Below are 23852 nucleotides of genomic sequence, written 5' to 3' on the forward strand. Positions count from 1 at the left end.
GTATTGTCATTTAATTGGAATGTTTTCGATCTCCATGCTCTCTTGATTCTGGTGATTAAAGCCATATCTTTGCTTTAGTGACAGCTTTTGGGAGGGACACACACTTTACAATAATCTACTTTTGAGTACAAGATACATCTTGATTTCAGAAACGTTAAAATGAGGGATGCAGTGTATCCTGAAACCCAGGAAACAGTCTGAAACTCACTGAATCCTCACTGAGTAGGTCATGCATTTCTAATTTTACCTAGTGTTTATGAGGTAGACATTTATTGTTCTTCCCATTTTATGAATGTGGGAACTCTGTTACAGAAAGGTGGAGCCACTTGCCCAAGATCAATATAGCCTGATACAGCTGGGATTCAAACAGATCTGCTTGACTTCATTGAGATTCAAACTGCAAAAGCTGCATAAAGTCAGAAAACCTAGGAAGGAAGCAGGAGTATGTGCACAAAGTCACTACTTAGGCAGAACTTGCAGTGCGGGTAGGCTTGACTATACTTCGTTTAACCAAGGTTTGTTTTCAGTTGAAAAATTTTTTTTTTTTTAAGTCTGTTGCCCTAATATATGAGCTGTTTTGGGATATAACTACCTGTCTATATACAAGCGTGGGTGAAAAGCATATTTACATATGCATACACAGGTGGTTTTGAATGCTATTGAGTTACAGGTAATATTCAACATTATTGAAATGATATCTAGAAGATACTTTATTCCTTTTAAGGGTACTGTTTTATGGAGCATATATAGTAATTTTTCTATGAAGTTTCCAGTTTTTAAGTATTCAAATAAAATATGATTTATGTGGGACAATTGAATGGTTATGAATAAATGTACATGGCATTCTTCATTCTTATATTGAACTTACAGCTCTTCTGTGGTGACTTGTCTTTCCTTTATATCGTAAAGGTTTTGGTTAAGTGTGACAGGAACTGTTTAAGATGTGACAAGATGGGCGAATGAGCTATTTTAGGTGGTTTCTCAAAGGGAAAAATGCTCCCTTTTTGTCAGGCATCTGAAAAATTCTTTGGGTTCTAAATGATTTCTTAGTATTTCTCATAGGTTTTCTTATAACAAGCTAAATTATTTTGACAGTGATAGCGTTACATATATATTGAACAGCTTACATTTTTTTCCCTTTCATTTTTAGGATTCTGAGTAACAATAAAATATCGGAGCTGAAGAATGGCTCATTTTCTGGGTTAAGTCTCCTTGAAAGATTGTGAGTATTCTTTCATTATCATCTCTTACTACTTTTATTGAATGCATTTTCATTGTAAACCTGTTACTAAACTCTTAACTTTTCAAAATAAAAATTGGGGTTTTCTAACATTTTATTATGAAATTTTCAAGAACTGAATTTTGAAAACAAGTAATTACTTAAAGCAGAGGTTGGCAAACTTTCTGGAAAGGGCCAGATAGTAAATATTTAGGTTTTGTGGGCCATATGGTCTCTGTCAAAATGACTGAACAGATGGGAATGGATGTGTTCCAATAAAACTTTATTTACAAATAGAGGCAGTTAGGTTGGAGTTTGCTGACCATGGATTAAAACATAGGTGCTGTTTTGAAATTCTCTATTGTGAAATGTATATGTCTTATAAGATAGTCAAGTAGGTTTTTAAAAAGTGGGTAAACTTGTGAGTAAACTCTGATATTTTATTCAGGTATCTGAATATGATAATTATTTTTTTTTGCTTAGCAATTACATCGTTTTGCTTATGATCAGATAAGTTACAAGTATCACTCATTATTTTTGGCCTTGTTTAATTTTACGCAATAGATAATAAGTTCACTTGTATTCTGAATGCTTTCTCCAGGTTCATGTTTCTGATTCCTATATTTCTCATACATTCAAAGGTAACATTTCAAAATATGTAAGGGGGCTACACTGAACATTTCCACTTATGTTGCATAAAAAACCTTCATTTTTCTTGATTCTATTTGTTCTCCTTTACTTTCTACTGCTCTATTTGACCTTTCCTTGACTATTTTACCTAGCAGCTTCTCTGCAGAGTCCCACAGGACTTTATTGCTTAGATCATTGATGTGTTAAACATAACCATCCAGAGTTCTTTTTCTTCATCATCCTTTTACATATGTTTCTGTTCTGTTCATTTAGAGCAGATATCTGTAGGCTTTATGTATATACTTACACACACATATATAGAGCATATGCATTCATATTTTGTTTTTTTAACATGCAAAGTATTTTTTAAATTTCTTTTTTTAATACATTAAAAATTTTTTAAACAGATACATAGATCATAAAAAATGTTACCTTAAAAAAATATGAGAGGGTCCCATATATCCCCACTCCCCATTCCATTCTCCGCCGCCCACCCCCCGCACTCCTCGCGCATCACCAAGTTCTTCATCAGTGTGGCACATTCGTTGCATTTGATGAATACATTTTGGAGCACTGGTACACAGCATGGATTATAGTTTACATTGTATTTTGCATTCTCTCCCAGTCCATTCAGTGGGTTATGGCAGGCTATATGATGTCCTGCATCTGTTCCTGCAGTATCATTCAGGACAATTCCAAGTCCCAAAATGCCCTCATATTACACCTCTTCTTCCCTGTCCCTGCCCTCAGCAACTCCCATGGCCACTGTCTCCACATCAGTGATACAGTTTCTTCCATTGCTAGAGTCACAATAATTCTATAGTAGAATACCTAAGTCCATTTTCATCCATGTTTTATTCCTCCATCCTGAGGACTCTTGGATGGCTATGCCCAGTCCACCTCTAACTTGAAGGGGTACTTAGATCCCACATGGCTCCTGGATGAGATTCTCCTGCTTGCAGTCGTAGACTCTTGGTTCCTGGTGTGGTGGTTGGCATTCATATTTTTATGCACACATACATGCATGAATACTTATATGTTTAGATATATATACACACTTACAAAAACATTTTTAATGTTCTTGGCACAGCAGGACTTAATTTTCAGAATTTTTCACTACTTTCATTAAATTATGTCATTTCCACACATTCCACATGCTTCAGAGATTAGTGGCCACATCCCTCCGTTCCAGGCATTACTAGGCTAAAGGTACTTCTCAGGCATGTTCCAGAGTTAGTAGCTCTGGAACTGAACTTTGACTCAATGTAATTGAATCAAGATTTGCTTGGGGCTTTAGGGAAAGAAATGTCCTCCCTGTCACCAGAAAAGATGCTGTGCTTCTGGTTTGGAAGCCACCCTGCCCTCAGCTTGGATCAGAGCTGACACCCTGTAGAGGGTGGAGTGAGTCCCCACAGTGGGCAGGTGGGAGTCCTAGAGGAACCTTGCTGAAGCGTCTCTTGTCTCTGCACTGTTGGAGTTATATGAGGCAGTAAGTACCCACTAAGGTCTCTGTTCTTTGCAAACAAAAGTCACTGTGGTTGATGAATTAGCTTTAGCCCATAGCACATTGTCAGCATGCAGTAGGTGCTTGGTAAATAATTGAAGGAATGACTGGGGTCTCCCCTCTTCCAAAAGGAAGGATGAAAGGCACTCCTATTTATAGATGATGTCCATTGTGTTTAGAAACTTGTTTTGTTTTTGGCACCTAGGATTGATGTGGTTGTTTATATGCATCATAAAGTGTGTGCAAAGCATAGCTGATGTTCTTCACTGTGGTGTGAATTACACCCTTTTTGAATTTACTTTTCAATTTCTTTTGTCTTTGACCTTATTTCCAGCCATTTGTTGATAGTAAATCTCCGTGCATGTTAGAGACGTATTAGGTTGCCTGTTAGAGACGTATTAGGTTGCCGTTTTGGGTGATGTTAAGATGCTACTGTGATTGTTTTTAACCAGGGACCTGTTAATACCTGAATCCAGGAAACTACCTGTCTTCTTTGTGGAACCACAGAGGGATGGATGGGGACTTGGAAAAACAATTTTATCTGTGGGGCCTCAGCCTATAAGCCCAGTGATGAGTGAGATGCTGCCGGTTCCTGAAGCAGTAACTGGGGCATGTGTGTGAGTTCTGCCTTTGGCCTAGCCATGGCTGGCCCTCACATGTTCGAGAACGTTCTTTCCTAAGCAGGCCTTGAGCTCTGCATCTCCTTCCTACGCTCCAAAGCCCTTGGAGCCCGGACCTGAGCCTGCAACCTGAGGAGGGCCCTGCGTGGAACCTGCCTCCAGCGCTGTCTTTGTATGAGAACAATGCTTGAAAAGGAAAGAAGAGGGATGATGTGGCTCACTGGGCCTCTTACTGTTCTGGCCCTGGGAAGGAAGGAGAGAGAGGGAAAGTGTCAAAGTAAAGCGCTGGACTGATCTTCCTTTGTGGGGGATGCGTTCAGGTGGGGCTCCTTATTCCTCCAAGTTCCTGCTGGGACCAGGGCCAGAAAAGAGCGGTGACCATGGTGGCTGACCTTCCGTGGAATCTCCCCTGGCCTTTGTTTTACTTCAGTTTCAGGGCCCTGGAGACACCAAAGAGATCCCACAACCAGTTGCTTGACCCCATTGCCAGGAGTTTACTACGAAAGGCTGATTTCCATCTTCTTGGACCTTACCTAGCACCGCCCCATTCTTCCTCCTTGGGCATGGAAGTGTTAGGGTTTGGGGACAGGGTCCTAGGGGAAGGAGAGGTAGAGTGGACCTGGGACCTTTCCTTCCCTTCAAGTCCAGGACCATGACTCTCATATTTTCAGTTTCTGCTGTTTGTACTTCTCCAGTTTGATTTGATTTGCTAATTTTAAAGCTAAAGCCTCTGTAGCTTCTGTACTTTCCATAGCAACTCCTTAAAAAGTCTCTTGAATAATCTTGTCAGCTGTTTTCATAGCTCCCCTCCATATCCCTCTCGAGCTGGTTACCTTGTTGCCTCCCTGTACTCCATCTGCCTATGCCCGAATGCAGAGTGTGTCTCTTCCTTCTTTTGTGTCAGTCACCTCTCTTTCCTGGTGGCCTTTGATTTTCACCACTGTAAGTTTCCCCTCATGGCTCTGATTTCCTCTGAATCTGGTCCCACTACTCACAGTATATTTAGGTGGATTCTCTTCGCCAACTCTGCAGAGAATATAAATGGGAACTTCAGGGCTCTGTCTTGAGCACTACGTTTCACATACAACCTGTGTGAGTATAATGCTGTAGTTCTTTGATCTGCTAACTGATAGATGCTTTTCTCCTGCCTGTTTCCTAATTACTGTGCCTCAGGGGAAGGGGTGAAAAACTTGACTTTTGGCCATTGAATTCCTAAAGTCTTAGCACATGTACAGAAAAGAGATTTGGAAAAAGACAACATAAGTAAGAGTAACTTTCTCCTCTCCTAGATGCTTTCTGTGGACTAATTGGAGAGTTGAAGGAAATATGGAAAGAGCTCACATACTGGGGGGACCTCAAGAAGGGGCTCTGTCTCTGTTTTCTTTTCCTCACCCAGGAGATGGGGGACAGGGAAGAGACCATATAAAAGTGACATAGGGATTTGGATACAAAGGCAGAGGGGGATCTGATGTCCCTTTTCTAGGGAAGAAACAAAACCCCAGACTTCTCAGGAGCAAGCAAGACATAAGAGCAGAAGAAATGGCCATGTAACTTTTGGGGCATGTGGGCCAGGGCAGCCTGTTAAAGAGCTCCCCATGGCAGCAGCAAATTAAAACGATAAAAGGATACTTGGCCTAATAGCAAGGCTTGACACAAATACTGCTTTGACCATTAGTATTTTCGATGTAGCTAGTTAAAAATGTTGAATATTTTATTCAGCAACTCTTTATTAAGTGCTTGCACTGTTTGCAGCTTGGGATGCATTATTGAATACAACTGACAATGGTCCTATCGTGATAGAGCGTATGTTCTAATGAGGGGTGGACAACACATAGAATAGATACAACAGGCAAATTTTATGGCATATTCAAAGTACTGTGGATAAAGAAAACCTACGTCAGGGTATGGAGCTTGGGTTTTTGTGGTGGTCCTGGGAAAGGATAACTCTTTTTTTTTTTTTAAAGATTTATCCCCCCCCCCCCGGTTGTCTGTGTCCATTTGCTGTGTGCTCTTCCATGTCCGCCTGCATTGTCAGGTTGCACTGGGAAACTCCGTCTCCTTTGTTGTTGTTGTGTCATCTTGCTGCTTCAGCTCTCCGTGTGGGTGGTGCCACCCCTGGGTGGGCTTGTGCTTTTTTGTCACGTGGGGTGGCTCTCCCTGCGGGGCGTACCCCCCGTGCTTGGGGCTCCCCTCACGGGGGCACTCCTGCGTGGCATGGCACTCCCCACACAGCAGCACTGCACATGGGCCAGCCCACCACAAGTGCCAGGAGGCCTAGGGTATCGAACCCAGGAGACCCTCCACATGGTAGGCAGATGCTCCATCAGTTGAGCCACGTCTGCTTTGTGGGATAACATTTAAATGATATGATGTTTAAACAGACTTAGATAAGCATGAAGGATTGAGCCTTGAGCTAGCTGGGAGGAAGGGTATTCCAGCAGGGGCTAGCCAGCACAAGGCCCTAATATGAAGTGAGCATTTTGTGTGTTTGTGGAACAATGAGGAGGTGGGTATGACTGGAGCAGAGTGAGGGAGAGAAGTAATAGGAGTTGAGGGTCCAGAAGAGCAGGGACCAGATAGCACAGGGCCTTGTAGATCTTTGCAGGGACCTCAACTGTTACTCTGACCCATTTTGAGCAGAAGTCTGCTCTAGCTGCTGGGATGAGACTAGGCTGGATTGGGGGTTTATATTAGTCAGCCAAAGGGTGCTGATACAAAGTACCAGAAATCTGTTGGTTTTTAAAAGGGTATTTATTTGAGGTAAAAACTTAGTTACAAGGCCCCTAAGGTGTCCACCTCAAGGTTGGTTTTTCACCCAAAGTCTGTTGCCACGTGTTGAAACAAGATGGCGGGTGATATCTGCAAGGGTTCAGCCTTCCTCTTCCCTCTTAAGGCTCTGTGGTCCCAGCTTTCTCTGCAGAAGGCTGGAGGGCTCGTCTCACTTCTGGGTCTTCCTCAGTGCTGCAAACTATCAGGCAAATGTCTCATTCTTCTGCTGTGTCTATAGAGCTGTCTCTTTTCTTCTGGGTATATTTTTCTGTGTATCTATTTCTGTCTTCTTGATGGAGCGTCTGTTTATATAGCCTTCCAAGGGGGCAGGGTTTCAACCCTGCACACCCTAATCTAGATGTAATCAAGTAAACGTAAAGCCTTTGACTTTAAATCAGTCAGAGGGTATCATGCCCAGAGGAACAGACCAATTTACAAAGGATTCAGTATCTCTTTTTTGGAATTCATAAATAATATCAAACTGCCACGAGTGGGATAAGGTGGAAGTAGGAAGCTATGTTAAGTCTCAGTTATTTAAAGTTCATAATCACTGCTTAGAGACCAGTTCTCAGCCTTTACCACAGTGATTCTCATACTTAACTGCATCACAATTGTCTGGGGACTTGTTAAAGCACAGATTGTGGAGTTTTTTCCTTCTCTTCTTCCCTTCTTCTTTCTTGCATTCTTTCTTTCATTCATCGGATATATGTGTTCAACTTAGGATGTATTGAATTTTGAGGTGGCTGTGATACTTCCAAATGCAGATGTTGACTTATATGCAATCAGGAACTCAAAGGAGTGGTAACCATGAGGTAGAGATACAAATTTGGGTCGAAAGCAGGGGTTCTTAACCTTTTTTGTTCCAGACCCCTTTGCTAGTCGGGTGAAAATCATGGACCCCTTACTAAGTCGACAGTCTAGTGTATATTATTTAATAAATATGTCACGCTGTCACCAACACATCCCAATGTTTTTTTGAATTTCAGTTCAAGGTCATTGACCCCTTGTTAAGAACCCCTGGTCTAAAGACTCAAATTAAAGCTGAGGATGTGGATAAGATTGTCTAGGACAGAGTATAGTATGAGAAGTAAAGAAATGGGTAGGTCAGGCATTAAAAGTTGCTGATCAGATAAATAAGATGACTCGTTCATTGAACAAATAGAGAATTGGTATCTGTTGGATATTTAAGTGAACAAAACATGTAGCTTAAAGTCTTTGCACTCATGTAGCTTACAATCTAGTGATAAAGTGGACAATAAACAAACCATTTAAGGGACCTGTAGAAAAGAGATTCTCAACCTGGGGACCCCTTGAGAGTCCGTGGAAAGGTTCCAGGGGTTCCGTGAGCTTGAATTGAAAAAAATCAACTTATTATCTTTATTTTCTTTGACCTCTAACTGAAATCTAGCATTTCCTTCACTTATGAATGTATGCAATAAATAAATTACAGTAGTATTCATTTCACCAGACTGGCAAAGGGACCCGTGGAACAAAAAAGGTTAAAAACACCTGCTCTAGATAGAAGATATTAGATTGTGGTAAGAATATGGAGCAAAACAAAGCAGTAGGGGAAATGTGGTATGTGGGCTAATGATGTGCTTACTTTTAAATAGAGTAGGCAGGGAGTCTCCCTGAGAAGGAAAGCCCTGGCTCTGAAGGAAGTGGGGATGTCTCCATTCTAAGACATGGTGGGGTCTTCACACCCCCCCCCCCCCCCCGCCCAAGTAATTGAAGTTTTGGACTTTTGACACAATATGTCCATGGTATTAAGCTACCTACGTTGTATAATAATAGTTTCCTTTGGCCTACTTTACAAAGCACATTATTATTAAAAGAAAGAATGGTCTAAAAGTTGCACTTTTCTTCCTCTAAATTTTCCCTGAATTCTTTTGGTAAATGTATTTTGTATTTTTTAGACTTCTTAGATGGTTTTAAAAATCGAGACCTTTATATCCATCATCCATCCATCCATCCATACTCTTGATTTTATACTATTAAGCCATTTTTGAATTATGTTCTATATTTAATTGCCAGTATTTAGGGACCACTGCTTGCCCACACCCTCGCCCCCTAAGGTACACTATTGACACTGGGATTGGATAGGTGTCCGTGTGTTTGCCAAAATTTTATTCTGCACCAAATGATGGGTCTTGGCCACCAGGGCAGTCTAGCTTCTCTTCCCGGCAGTTCACAGAGCCAGTCCTAGGCAATGCATGGGTGAGTATAGCCTTCTCTGGATCCTTAGGAAAAGATTTCTTAGCACAAAGGCTACTCTGCTTCTAGATTTTCTCAAATACCAGAGAATTAATTTCTTTACTGTTGAAGCCATTTAAGTAGAGGTTGCAGTCAAAAGCAGTTTTTTCCTGATACACACGTATTGTTTTGTAGGTAGTTTTTTTTGCTAAGAAGTACTAAAATATTCCTTTAATTTTATTTTTGTGATTCTTTAGTGCTTCTTTTCATTTATGCTTTAATGATCCAACATGTTCAGATTTAGCTGTATATCTTAAATTTCCTCACTTTTACTCGGAAAGCTGTGGGTGTGTTGGGGGAAGGGGGAACGTTAAATGAGAGAATCTTAACTGTAAGTATTTTTTGGCAGTGTCTGATTAATATGGCTATTACTAAATATTATATAATATGTCAGGAAATTTTTGTTGTTACAGAAAAAGTGGATCTTTAAATCACATTACCGTGCTCGGTTATTCATGAGAGGTATTTCATAGAAACACATGCAGTACATCACTGGCTCAAATTTATGTGCTACTTTAGCTAAATCAGTTCCTGTTGTAGATGCTGTTTAAAACCTGAAAAGGGAAACTTATGTTTTTAAAAAATGGAACTGACATGTATTTCTATTTGCAGAACTTTCCAGCTTTTATACAATGCAAGTGAGAAACATTATTGAATTTTCTCATAAAACCTTCTTATCTCTGAAGTATGGGGTTGGCTCTTTTGGGGAGGGGGAATAGGAACTTATAATTGGGTCTTTTGATTAATTGTATTTCCTACAACTTAAAAAATGGAGGGGGGGATGGGTGATTTTTATGAACATTTTGAAACATACAGAAACATTCAAAGAATAATGCAGGAATCCTCCCTTAACACCCATTTAATCCTCCATATCACACACTTATCAGCCAAGATTTATTGACAGTTATTAACAATTATTAACATGCACATGTTTGCTGGATTTTTTAAAGGTCTATTGCAGACCTCATGGTCCTCTACCTGTTTTGAGAAATGTGCATGTCTGTGAGTGAGATGTAGCATTCTGTCCATTGTTTGACTTTATGAAGATCAATGATTTTTCATGGCTAATAATACTTTATGAAAAATATTTTTATAGTGAAGATGAAATGTCAGTTAATGTGAGTCTGAGAGATAGGTGGACCCAACCACAAAGGCTGCCTTACGTCTAGGTTTCCTGTAATGACTTACTTCTTTTTTCCACTTATCCATCCATCATCTGCTATATATTGATTGTCTCCCTCTCACTAAACAGTCCAGAAATGGACCCTAGCCTCATGGAACTTCTAGTCTTTTGTCAAAGACAGTTTAAGCACTCAGTGCAGGGAGATGAGGGCCACAGTAGTCAGAACACAGGGCACTATTGGCAGAGATATTTTTCTGGAGGAAGGAATGATGTTTAATTTGAGTCCTGAAGGATGAGTGGGAGTTATCTAGATGAGGGAAGGGAGACGAGGGTGAGGATATGGGATGAGGAAGACTGGGAAACACATGTGCAAAGGTCTCTGTAGAGAAACGTGGTCCTTCCTAGAAACCTCCTGAACTATGCTAGTGTACATGATGAGAGTGGTTGGTTGGTTGGTTGGTTGACTGCATGTTGGAGGGGGGTGATGAGGCAGAATGAGAAGTGAGAAGTTGGTATAGGATTGATGGGCAAGGCCAGGGCTACCTTTAAAGAGTTTGACCCTTCTCCTAGGTGGGTCAGGGAGCTTTTGGATAGTTAAGCTGGACAGAGTCACAGTCACATTGATTTTGAGAAAGACCACTTTCTGTAGTGAATGAATGAGAGACCTATGGCTTGTTTCAGGAACTCAGCCAGGACTATGTGACATTTCATCATAGGCCAAGGTAATGCCATCAAGGAGGAAAGAGAAGGAAGGGGCTGCTTTTGCACTACAGTTGGAAGGCTGGATAATGCCTCATAATTTTTTTATTATGAAGTTTTTCAGATATACAGAGAAGTTGAAAAAATATCTCCAGCATCTTGATTTAATCATTTGCTAACCTTTTGACATGTTTACTCCATCTATCTCCCTATTGCCATCTAAATAAATATACCTAGTTCCTTCAGTAAATCTTCACTATTTAAGTTGGAAAGATTTGTTTAAATCCTGGCTCCTGACTTGACCACTTACTAGCCCTTAGTCATATTTCCTAATCCTGAGTTTTCTCATCTGAAGCAAGGATAGTACCTCGTAGAGTAATTGTAAGGTCTTAGTGGGATGATAAGGACAAATACCAATTCACTGAATTTATTGATTTATGAAACCGAAAAGCCCTGCATTAGAGATGGATGTCAGGCTTTGCTGGATCCAGGGAGTCAGTATTTATTCTCTTTTCTCTTGTCTTTTTGCTTGATTACGCAGGCACTTCTGTCCTGGTATCAAGGTGGCTACTAACAGCTCCCGCTTACCTCCCAATATCTAATTAAAGCAGTGGGAATTACTACTACCCCCAAATCCTAGATTTAAATAAGACCAGGATTGTGTGATCATGCCGTTTATGAAGGCCAGGCCTGTTTGAGAAATCTGGTCAGGGGTTGATCAGGTGCCTGTGCCTAGAGGGTTGCTGATGGGAATTTTGGGGCACCATCTGGACCACCAGGTCTTTGATACTAGAAGGCCTGTAGCCCTTCTCCCCTACGTATTAAACAGCGATCATTGTTGTCACTGTGAAGTTCTAGAACTCTTCATAGTTGCTGCCACTCCACCCCCCATTCTTGTATTTGTAAATGACAGCAGGTCTATCCATTTGTGGTCTTGGCCCTTTAAATATGAGGGTGCTCCCTCCCCGAAGTAGGAGCATTCTCCACCTCCCTTCCCCTCTGGGCTCTTTCTTGGGTGATTGAGAAATCACAGGCCTCAGGTCATCTCAGACCTCAGGTGCTGGGGTCGGGTGTAGAAGAGCAGTCCCGGGAGGTTTGGGTGGGGCACTGATGAGGTGGGTGTCTGGGAATAAGGGATGCTGGCCCTGCCTTTGTAGCAGGTAATTTACTCTCTGCATGAGTTTTCTAATTCTGTTAAAATCACTACACCAGAGACCATCTTTTCTATTCATTTAAGTGTAGAACACCACCACCAAAAAAGAGTAGGATTTGTGTGTTTACTGAAATATCTTCTAAGACTTTTTACTACCATCTTAAAGGATTTGGTGAAGAAGCTCCCTGACTTATCAGATATTTGCAGGTATGTGAGAAAAAATGTCTTAGAAACTGAGTTAAAAAAAACAGCCCCAAATTACAGGAACTACCAATGTTGACAAAGCAGTTTTCTTGTGGAGTATAAAATGGACTGAATTCCAATCAATGAAATATTTAGTAAAGTTAATCAGAGCATAGGTTTTATACCTGCATTTAATAATCCTTTCTTTTGGGAAAGAATTGTGGCATTACAGTGTGTGGCAGTTTGAAAGTATTTTATGAGTCCCAGAAGGAGAAAGATGATATTTTGAACTAGTCCCTTCCTGCAAGCGTGAGACCCTTTCGGATTGGACTGCGCCAGTGAGGAGTGACTCAGGTTGGGTCTCTGCCCTCTCGCTGGTGTGATATAAATGGGGCACAGAGAAAAAGACACAGGAAAAGGGAGCTGCCATTTTATATTGATCCTGCCACGTGAGAGACAGCCCGTGTCTCCTGGGGAACTTACTGCAGAGCTTCGTCAGAGTCCCTGGCTTTTGGACTTGTGCATCCCCACGGTCGCATGAGACGGTTTTCTAAAATCTCATCCTGCTTACAGATATCTCCTGTTGGCTCTGTTTCCCTAGAGAACCCTGATTAGTGTACAGGGGGCTTCAGTCTTATTTAGAAAGACCCGATTCTGTTGTGTGGGGAAGGGGAGATGGGGGTGGAGAGCCACCTTAACCCTAAATGTGTTCTGCAGAATACCTGAGGAGTTATAATGTGGGTGGGGCAAGAAATATGGGAATGGGATGGGCTGGGGGCTCTGCTGTTCACAGATGTCACAGTTTGCATTTCCAGAGACGTGTTCTTGAGAATGTCCGATCAATCTGATAGACACGGATGATGTATTAAACAGCACGGGAAGTGTTGTCAATAACACATCCAGAACAATACACTTAGAGTAAATGAATGACTCGCTTCTCATCAGTGTGTTTTTGTGAAATGTCCAACCTCATCAGTATGTTTTTGTGACATTACCAGGAAGCCTGTCCAGGTACCAGCCCCAGTGTTGTACCTTTGCTAGAATGGTGGTACAAATAAGCTGTTAGGAAAAAAAAATAGCATGTTGTGAATCAGGCTATGCAACAGTTAAATTTCATCAACTGGTGGGACAATAAAATTGAAATGCGCCTGTCTAATTTGATGGAAGAAAGCACAAAGAATATGTGCTATCTGCAGTAAGACTTCCTCGGAAAGCTTTTCTTCAGTACAGTGGAGAAAGGAAGCCAGATGGTTCTGAGTTGGAGGCGTGTTGAGAAGGCAAACTGAAGATTTTTCTCTAAGTAATTCACACCGCCTGTTCTGGGGCTTGAATGCTCAAGATTGGGCAGTGGTTATAAAAACTCTTCAAAGTGTAAGTGTGGTCCAGATCGACTTCCAGGAAGTTTAAATCTGAACTAAAAATAAGAAAAGGACTAAAGGAACCCAGAAGTTTCTTGCTACTTGACCTTCGTAATAATCATTCCTGCTTTTCTGTTTGTTTCACTGACGATGGTGCATCCCTAGGCAGTGTATAGTTTCTTTCAGTCTCCTCTTTTTAATTGTGGTAACACACACACAGCATAAAACCCCGCATCTGCACCACTCCCAGGTTCACTGGCTTTAATCGTATTCACAGTGCTGGGCCACCATCACCCCCATCATACCCGAAACGTTTCCATGGCCCCAACCAGAGACTCTGCTCCCCCTTATGCATCCAATCGCCCTTCCCCTTCCCTCCCAACAGTAAATCAGTTGGAAGAGTGGTAGAGCAGGCTCAGATGTAGCTGCAGAAGAAAAGGGCAAGGTCACCGTTGTTAGGTGGAGATGGCCAGGAGAGGAGAAGCTGGAGAGAGTTTCTGGCTCCTGTCTTGCTTCAGGCTCCCTGGTCATGACCAGAGAGCACTGCGGACTTCAGGGGGCGAGGTCTGCGTGCGTCCTGGTTTGGAGAAACGGGCTGCTGTCTGCTCTGCTTCTGAGTGCTCCAGTAGCTGACTGTCAGCTCTCTCTAGAGTCCTGGCCAAACTCTTAGAGGGGCCACTCATGAGTCCCCCTGGCTCCGTCAGGGAGCAGGACACAGGAGACCTTTCAGGGGCCCAGGTCCTGGCTGGTAGAGGGATGTAGCTGTGGTACTGCTGCCACCTAGTGGAAGTGTACTTACATGGACTCGAGCTTGCTTGAGAAAACAAATTGTGACTGTTGTCAGGTGCTGTGATGGCTGGGGCTTGTGAATCTTTGCTTTGATCTGTATACTGTGAATTTTTACATATACCTTTTATAGCCTCACTTCATAGAAAACTTAATCCTAGAAGCCCAGGGAGAGAAAAAATATGAAAAACACCCAAATAACATGCCTTTTAGACTTTTATTTTTTTAAATTTTATTGTAGTGGAACTTTTATAGCATATTTGTTTGCCATGTTTACATATGCAATTCAGGGCATTAATTGCATTCATAATGATGTACAACCCATCTTTACTATTTTCTAAACTTTTTCATCACCCCAAACAAACTCTGTATCCATTTTAAGCAGTGACTCTACATTCTCCCCTTTCTGCATCCCAGGTAACTTCTAATTCACTTCTTTCTCTGTTAATTTGTCTGTTCTAGATATTTTCTATCAGTGGAATTACACAAGATTTGTCCTTTTGTGTCTGACTTACTTCATTCAGCGTAATGTTTTCAAGGTTCATCCACATTATAATATGTGTCAGAACTTCATTACATTTTATGGCTGAATAATATCCCACTGTACACACATACCACATTGTATTTATCCATTCATATAGGTGGTTGCCATCTTTTAGAATGTTTATATTTGAAGATGACAAACACATATATACATATATACACACTTAAATTTAATTATATTTGACACTGCAGTCACTGATTTATTTTTATAACCAAAGTATAGCATAATAAGGAAGAAATTGTAGAAACAATGTCTATGATTGTAGCTCAGCGATAACTCAAATTTCAATAATGTTAGGACACATTTATCTTTTATGACATATACATTTATTATATTGACCAGAACAAATGGCTTTGGAGCCACATTGCTAGAGTTTGAATTCTTGCTTTGTACTTTCTAATGGGATGATCTTGGTGTAACCTTTTTGTCTCCATTGTTATCATTTCTGTATAGCAGATAAGTAAGATCTAAATATTTGTTGCAATGCTATATGTAAATAATTTTCTTTTATTATTTTTTTAACAGGGATCTCCGAAACAATCTGATTAGTAGTATAGATCCAGGTGCCTTCTGGGGACTGTCGTCGCTAAAAAGATTGTAAGTGTTTGAGCTGCTTGCTTAAGAGCCTGAACTGTTCCTTTAATAAGTAGCTATTAATCTACTTTAACAGAATTTGAAAAACTGATATTTAATACATTTTAGAAGCTCACCTCCACAAGGAGTGTTTAACATAAGTATCTTGGAGGAAGGTTAATTTGTTCAGTGTCTTAGTTTTCCTGAACTGTTATGACAAATACCACACAGTGGATTGGTTTAAGTGATAGGAATTTACTGGCTCATGGTTTCTCAGAGGCTAGAAGGTTTCCTTCTTCCCGGGGTGAATAGCCTTCTGGCTGGTCAGCAGTTCTTGGGTTCCTTGGCTTTCCTTTACACTGCAATGTCCTGTCCTTTCTCTTCTGAATTCCATTGACTTCTAGCTTCTGGCTTCTTGCCGTGGCTTTCTCTTTATAAAGCCTCCAGTAATAGGATTGAGACCATCCTGATAAAGTTGGCCACACCTTAACTGAAAATAACATCTTCAAGAGGTCCTGTTTACCATGGGATTACACCATAGCAGTGGGGTTAAGTATAAGAGCATGTTTTTTTCCTGGGGTATATAATTCAGCCTGTCACATACAGTAATAGGATTTGTGTGGTGGTTGATGTTTGTGTCCCTCTTACGCTGATAAAATAGTTACTGTATTGGCTCTGCAGCTAACTTAATTTGTAAATGATTTTCAAATTGTGAGTTCATTCACTTTCTGTTGTAAATACCGTATCGATTAAAAAATCTTTCTATTAATGACCTAGTCTTGCCATTTTCTTGTCTATTTTACATCTGTTTTATTAACATTTCATAATCTAAAGCCAGTTTTTATTCTTCAGAAGTTAAATAGCACCCTTTCATTCCCCCAGTCGCAATCAGATGTTCTTCTGAAAGTTTTTGCGTGAACAGACTCCTGTTTGAGAGGTGACTCTTTTCTACGCTCAAGACCCATAGACTTGTCGTCACTTAATTATCACCTGCATAGTCATCTTTCCTTCATAGGCATTTATTGAGTGCTAGCCAATTACCGCACTGACTTCTCTAGAAGAGTTCACACACTCCTGGGGGAGAAAATAGTTAATGAAAATGCAGCTAGCATGTGCTGTAACAGATAAAATACTAATCTGCAGAGAAAAAAGAGGGACTACCTGACAGGGGAACAGTCTGCCACAAGAGCGACCGAGTTTAGATTTGCACTTGCTCCTGAGGGATGAATGTGTATTGCAGAAATGGCATTCTAAGGAGAGTGGACGCAGATGTGGAAGAACACGTTTCCCGGGAGAAGAGGTTAGTAGCTCCCTGGCCAGACTGTGACGTAGAAAGCAGGAAAAGAACACCGGGAGATAAGGCTAGTCAGGAGCTAGGCTTTTGATGACCTACCACTATGTTAAAGCATTTGAGTCTATTTTTTTCAGACAGTGGGGGACTACCAGAACTTTTTAAATATGGAGTTGATGTGATCAGATTTGTGTGTAAGAATAGTTCTGAGAGCAAAAAGGGAAAACCACAGAAGTAGAGAGAGACCAGGGATACATATACTGGGGAGGGACACCAGATCCGTGCTTTCATTTTCTTTCAGTGGACCCTTATCTTGTATCTTTTTGAGTCCTCCCTCCCTCCACATGTAATTATTTCTTATGTTCTATTTCCTATTGTATTTGTGTATTAAAAGTGACTATGGTTGCTCTTTCTTTATTCATACCCTGACTTAACCACTGGGCTCCCATCTTAATACTTTGGACATCTTGTAGCTACTCTTCTGCTGTCATTCCAAACCTGTTCCTTTTTATGGTCTGGTCCAATTGTAAGAGTTGGCCGTGCTACATTTTGCAGAATTTTTTATTACTTTTACTAGTAAAATTATCTTTCATACAAAGAGCTACTTACCACCTGTAGCTCCCACTCCCAGTTACCTTGCTTGGGAAGCCTTAAGGTTCAGACTGTAAGACTAAGAATAGTAGAAGTTAAAGGATTCTCTCTCCATCTCCTTGTCCGATTATTTAAAATTTTATCCAGACTTGGCTGTAGGGATTTTTTTTTTTGGCCATGGTTGTTTGTTTATTTTTGGGGGCTAGGGGAGTGAGATATTCATTGTATTCATTTTTGATTATAGTACTCAGTAGAAACTCAGGGATATCTGGAAGAGATCTTGCTATGAATCAGCTTTCTTCTACCCCACTCACTCTGCACTCCATAATTTTGCAGTTAAGGCTTTGGGTATTAATGAAATAAATCAGAAAAACCGACCAGGTCTGGAGTAAGTCAGTGAGTGCATAGAGACTTGAGTTAAAGATTGGTAATAAAAAGAGTTGGGGCTGGATGGGCAGTAGGTAGGCGTCAGTTGCAGTGGATCAATCTACGTTTAGAGTTAGGAAGAGTGATATCACCCAGATACAGCAATGCAATCAAAGTGGTAAACAACGCTCAGCATTTAGTGGGTCTGCAGTCTAGTGGAATCATGTATACCAAGCAAGATAGAGAATTGGAATCTAGTTGTTAGAGAGGAGGGCAGTAGCCGGAGTGGGGGCACTGCATGTCTTGACAGTTGCTAGGACTCGGCTAGGCAGGGTCTGGAGCACAGCCATAGATATCTGGACTGCAATTCCAGAATGACGAGGTCAGTGGGGAGGGGAGGGACAGCAGCCAGATGAGCCTAATTTAACTTGGTGCTTCTTCCCAGGGCTTTACTGACCCCCTGTTGGGATGGCTCAGCTTGCACCTAGAAATGTGAGTCCTCAACCAGGAAGTGCTACAGAGTACTACTGCTAGACTTTCCAATCAACAACTCTGGAGTTGGGGCCCCACATTCTTGGCTTTAACCATCCCTCCGGGTGACATGGATATGAAAGTTTGAGAACTTCTAGAATATTTTCCCCTCCAACTTTTCTGTAACTTTCTTCTTTCTTTTTAAGGGTAGGGTTAAGGCATCATACTGTCAGACAAGGCCATTTCTTATTCTCTCCCTTTGTGATCCACACCACTCTATTCATAGCTTTTTAGATAATAGGAAGATTAATGCTAATCTCTCTATTCTGAGATACAGATTGAAGGAAACTTGAATAAAACACATTTTCATTAGGATATTTTAAGAATATTACAGACTATCTTCTCCAGCTACTTCTTTAATACTCCAGTAAATAATTTCTCCAGTATTGCCAAGTGAAATTTAAAAAAAAAATCTTGTTTAGTAGCATTTCATTTAATTACTGCTATTTTGCCAGGCATCGTCTTAACATTTTTTATTGCATTACACGTTAAGTAGTCTCTTGTGTTCTTGCCTAGAGAGATAATTGCCATTTATAATGTTCTTCCTATTTGGAAATACATTCTTAATTCCAAACAGCTGACTTGTAATTGAACTTATGGTACGACTTGCAAGCCGAAGGAGTCGTATGTACAAATTCAATAGGTTATAAAGATATTCTGTGGTAGGAGTGATTGCTAGTTGGTGGTAGATACAGGTACTTTTTCCTTTTGATGCCTTGAGATGAAACTGTTTATCTCAATTGTACATCTTACTCTACAGCCAAGAATAAAGCATTTTTGTAAGCATACTATACCTCTGCCTTAAGTTTATAGGCATTTTGAAGGATAAACTATTGGAAGTAGGTAAAAGCTCTAGAACCAATCAGTTTTTCTTTTGCTTTATCAGTAAATTCCAGCTGATTCTCAGTCCAAATGAAAACCCATTATTGATACCTAAATACTGTTTTAAATAGACATTGCTAAAGTGAAATTGTTTTCCAAAGAATCCATCATAATTAAAGCATTTAAAAGTCAGAATTGAGACAAGATAATAAAGAGAGCCCAGAAATGCTTGTTTAAGCAGCAGTTCTTAAGATGATGCCTAATTTTCTTAAACAGTAAAACCCAAAAGTAAGGTGAAAATCAGCTGGAATAAAATAAATCCCAGATGATTAAATACTTTAATATTCTGAGGAGTTGGAATTGGAGAACAACAAGCCAAATAAAGATTTGAATCCCTTAAGGGAGGAAAGGCATAGCTCTGAAATTATTGAACTTTAGGATTACCTAAGGTAGCTGTAGAATTTCTAAGGGGAGAAACTAAATAAATAGATACCTGATTCATATGTTATGTCCTTATAATTTCTAGTCAGACTAATATATTTTCTGCCATTAAGAAGGATGCAATTTAGAATCTTAGTGTTTTAGTGTAGGAATGGGTGTTGCAAATCACTTTACAGGATGACTCAAAAAATACATACTTTCTCCATTAGACTGATATGGACATTGAAGAAAACATGATACAAATGTTTTTGAAACTTTGGTTTCGAAAGCTCATTTTAAATTTTTTCTTATTAAGTGTGCTAAATACTACCAGTTTAATATAACAGAAATAAGTTGGTTTTTGCGTTGGGAATTTATTAGGTTAAAAACTTACAGTTCTGAGGCTGTAAAAGTGTCCAAATCAAGACATCACTCTGCCATGCTTTCTCACCAAGCTGCAGCTGTGGGCAGCCAGAACATCGCAGGGTACCAGGTCAGTCTGTGTCCCTCTTCCCTGGGCCTCGTTTCTTTCAGGTTCCGGCTCTTCCATCTGTGGCTTTTCTCTCTCTTGGGTTTGTCAACCTCTGGAGGTTTCTCATTGTCTCTGTGGCCCTCTCCGTGTGTCTGCAGCTTTTTATTCCTCCATTTATAAAGGACTCTTAACAAGAGGATTGAGACCTACCCTGGGTAATGCTCTACTGAAGTGATCTAAACAAAAGGAAGGTTCCTTAACTGAATCTAATTTAAAAAGGTCCCATCTACAAGAGGGCTACATGCACAGGGATGGATTCGTTTTAAGACTAGGATTTTCTGGGATCCACCCAGCTTCAAACTGTCATATCTTGTAATTCTAAGTGTGATGAGTTATTCCAAATCTAGCAACTAATAAAAATTAAGATTCTTTGTTTTAGGGTTTTCTTGTGTGTACTTTAACTAAGTTCACTCGTTTACATTGGTGGAAACCATGTTACCCAAGTTGAAAGTTACAGAAACTGGCAGTTGTTATCTCTCAACCTGAAGCTTTCCTTTTAAAACAGGAGGAATGCAGGATTTTGATTACAATGTAAAAGTACAGTTGAAGGAACTGTCCGTGGTATAGAATAAGTGACAAAAGATAGAAGGAAATATTTACTGAAATTTTATGTAGGTTAAAAAGAAAAACTTTCATAGGTTGAAGAGAAGTAAACAACAATTAAAAAAGTAATATTAGATAGGAAACATAAGAGGTTAGGAGTGGCCAGAAAACAACAACTGGGCCATTACCCAGATGTTATTAAAGAAATTTGACTTGGAGACTAAATGATAGATCTGTAAGGTAGAAATTAACTCAGTATTTTTTTTTTAAATTATAGTTAAATTTTCTGAGTATTTAAGGGATGAAGTTAGAAAGCAGTAAATTTCAGATGTTCCTGAGGAAACAAAATTTCCATCAATGTGATAATCTGCCCTTTTATCAGTTTTCTATTATGTGGTCCTGAGATTGGGCTCTTCTCTCTTACTTCACCCAGCATGATTCACTGTGTAGGTCATCAAAGGAATTGTACTGCAGGCAGTAAGAGATAGTGGCTCTCATTTTTCCTACTCCATTTTCATCTTGAGTAATTTTTGCATGAGTAAAAGATAATGCTTGAAATATGGAGAGCACTGTAATTAAGCAGAGGTTAGTCTGTATGCTAGAGGTAAGTGAAAATAAGGATTATTTTATCTCTCAGTGCTATCCTTATCTCACCTCAAGTAGGTAAATACCTTAAAGTTGCTGAAAAGCAAGGTCTTGTATAATACATGTTTGCTGTCCTTGAATATTGAATGTGTGAGCTTCATTAACCAAGAAAACTAATTGAAATCACTTTGGCCCCTTCTTCTTAGGGACCTGACAAACAACCGAATCGGTTGTCTGAATGCAGACATATTTAGAGGACTCACCAATCTGGTTAGGCTGTAAGTATATCTTTCTTTCTTATTAAAATAGAATGAAGCATTTAAACTGGCACCCAAATATTTATGAGCACCTAAGATTAATATTAAAGTTGCAACTGTTGTGGTTATAGAAGCCAGTAGGGGACATGGACCCCATAATTTAATCACGGAGATATGATGTCATCAGAACATAATAATACATTACTGTACATACACATGCGCACATACATACGCATGTGATGGTAATGTATGCAGCAGAGAACACGCTCACACTGAAAAAGATGATCAAAGGCTTTGGTACTCTGGGAGAACATCTTGAAAGAGGTAGTTAAGTGAGCTGGTGGTACAAAAGTATGCAAAGATTTGGATAATTTCAAACAAAAGTGGAAATGAGAGTAAGTCCAGTTTGGCGAGAGCAAGGGCAGTGGAGTAAAATTACCATGCCTCTGGCCATGTGAGTTTGAGTTTTTGTTTTTATTTTTTAAAGATTTATTCATTTATCTCCCCCGCTTTGCCACTTGCTTGCTGTCTGCGCTCTGTGTCCATTCGCTGCACGTTCTGTTTGCCTGTCTCCCTTTGTTGTGTCATCTTGCTGTGCAGTTCTCCGTGGGTGCGGGATGTCAGCTCTCTGCGGGCGCGGGTCAGCTTCGCCTTCACAAGGAGGCCCTGGGAAGCGTAACCCAGGACCTCCTGTATGGTAGACTGGAACCCAGTCGGTTGAGCCACATCTGCTTTCCAGTTTGAGTTTTTTAACTTTTCTGAACTTTTCTGCTTTCCATCTCAGAGTAAGATTAATAATATCACAAAGTTATACGGATTAATGAAAATTTAAATTATCTCTACATGTTTATCTCTATTTTAAAATATGTATAGTATAAATGTGGAAGAACTTTGTACAGCCCTCAAATGTATTTTTATTTAATTTTTTAAATAAAGGTGGTGTGTTTGGGAATAACTGGAATAAGGCGGTTATCTATAAAGAGCATATATTGGGAAACAGATGTGGCTCAATCAATAGGGCTCCTGCCTACCATATAGGAGGTCTAGGATTCAATACCCAGGGCCTCCTGGTGAGGGTAAGCTGGCCCACGTAGAATGCTGACCCATGTGGGAATGCTACCCCATGCAGGAGTGCCGCCTGGTGTGGAAATGCTGCCCCGTGCAGGAGTGCCAGCCAACACGGAAAGCTGGTGCAGCAAGATGATGCAACAGGAGACAGAGAGGAGAGACAATAAGAAGACATAGCAGAACAGGGAGCTGAGGTGGTGCAGGAGAGTAATCGCCTCTCTCCCACTCTAGAAGGTCCCAGGATCGGTTCCCAGAGCCACCTGATAAGAAGACAAGCAGACATAGAAGAACACACAGCGAATGGACACTGAGAGCAGACAGTGGTTTGGGAGTGGGGGTGGGGAAAAAATCTTAAAAAAAAAGGGCTTATAAAAAGCAAAGAGGATTAGAACTGATTCGACTGCAGGTCTTTTATATAAGAAATGGCCATGAAATCAGTAGGGAGGAGCAGTCTGGCAGTTGTTTGCAGGAAGAGCCGGCAGGTTTAGGGTAGAAGGTCTTGTGCAAGGGTTGTCTACGCCTGGTTCTTTCTCTTTGTACCTTTTTAGAATGTTTCTTCCATTTTCATTCGATTTAACTTAGAAAAAGCTCTTTAGAGACTTAAACACTGAGATTCTCTCATCTGTGCAGTAAGGAAGAGACTTCAAATCAATTGTTGGAGTAGAACAAATTGCCCCTGCTTCTTTAGCCAGGAAACTTGTAGCCATGCTCCTAAAGGATCCCATCCCATCCCACGGTAACAGTGGGAATAACTGCTAAACTGTTGATTGGAACCTCTGCTCTTCACTTAGGAAGGTAATTTATAGAGAGATTTTCCACTTACAGGTTTTTTGGTAGGTGCAATGAGTTTTATTTTTTTAATTATGTTTTCCATACAAAGACTTAAAACCTGTATTTTTTCTCAGGAGTTGCACCTTTAATATTCCTCCAAAAGAAATATTATGTGGTATTTGTAAGAACTTCCTTTATGTAATTAAAAAAATTAATAATGTTATTGAATAGTAAAGCCATATGGAGATGTGAAGAAAAAAATTACATCTCTCCATAACCTCCCCCTGAGGTAGCCTTCACTAACAATCTATTATTATGAATTTTCATGTTTTCTTTTTAAATTTTTTCTGTAAATGTATAGCCATATAGGGCTCTAATAAGGCACTATTCTTGGCAACTTAGTGTTTTAAACACCAACATAGCACTAATACCTTCTCAGGAGACTAGATGTGATTTAACTCTTGCCGGCTAACAGCTACAGAATATTGTACAGAAGAGAGCAGATTACACATCATTCAGCCCTTCTGCTGTTGGTGGAGATGCCATTTGTTTCCATTTCCCCCTCCCTTTAACGAACCCTGCTGTGATAAATATCCCTCTCTATACAGAGGTGATGTAGCATACACGTTTAACTTATGAGAATTCAAATATATTTGTTCTG

General features: G+C 40.2%; 1 protein-coding gene across 2 annotated transcripts in view; it reads left to right on the forward strand.

The window, feature by feature from the left end:
- The window catches only part of ADGRA3 (adhesion G protein-coupled receptor A3), a 133150-nt gene that overhangs the window by 35601 nt on the left and 73697 nt on the right, over window positions 1–23852 (forward strand). Inside the window, exons 2-4 of one of the 2 annotated variants that reach the window (XM_058300372.2) lie at window positions 1151–1222; window positions 15367–15438; window positions 21302–21373. In XM_058300372.2, coding sequence (XP_058156355.1) covers window positions 1151–1222; window positions 15367–15438; window positions 21302–21373 — 216 coding nt within the window. The remainder of the gene's footprint in view (window positions 1–1150; window positions 1223–15366; window positions 15439–21301; window positions 21374–23852) is intronic. The other variant, XM_058300376.2, reaches the window with a different exon arrangement.

This window comes from Dasypus novemcinctus, chromosome 1 (assembly GCF_030445035.2).
Source record: "Dasypus novemcinctus isolate mDasNov1 chromosome 1, mDasNov1.1.hap2, whole genome shotgun sequence".
In the NCBI taxonomy this organism is placed as follows: Eukaryota; Metazoa; Chordata; class Mammalia; order Cingulata; family Dasypodidae; genus Dasypus; species Dasypus novemcinctus.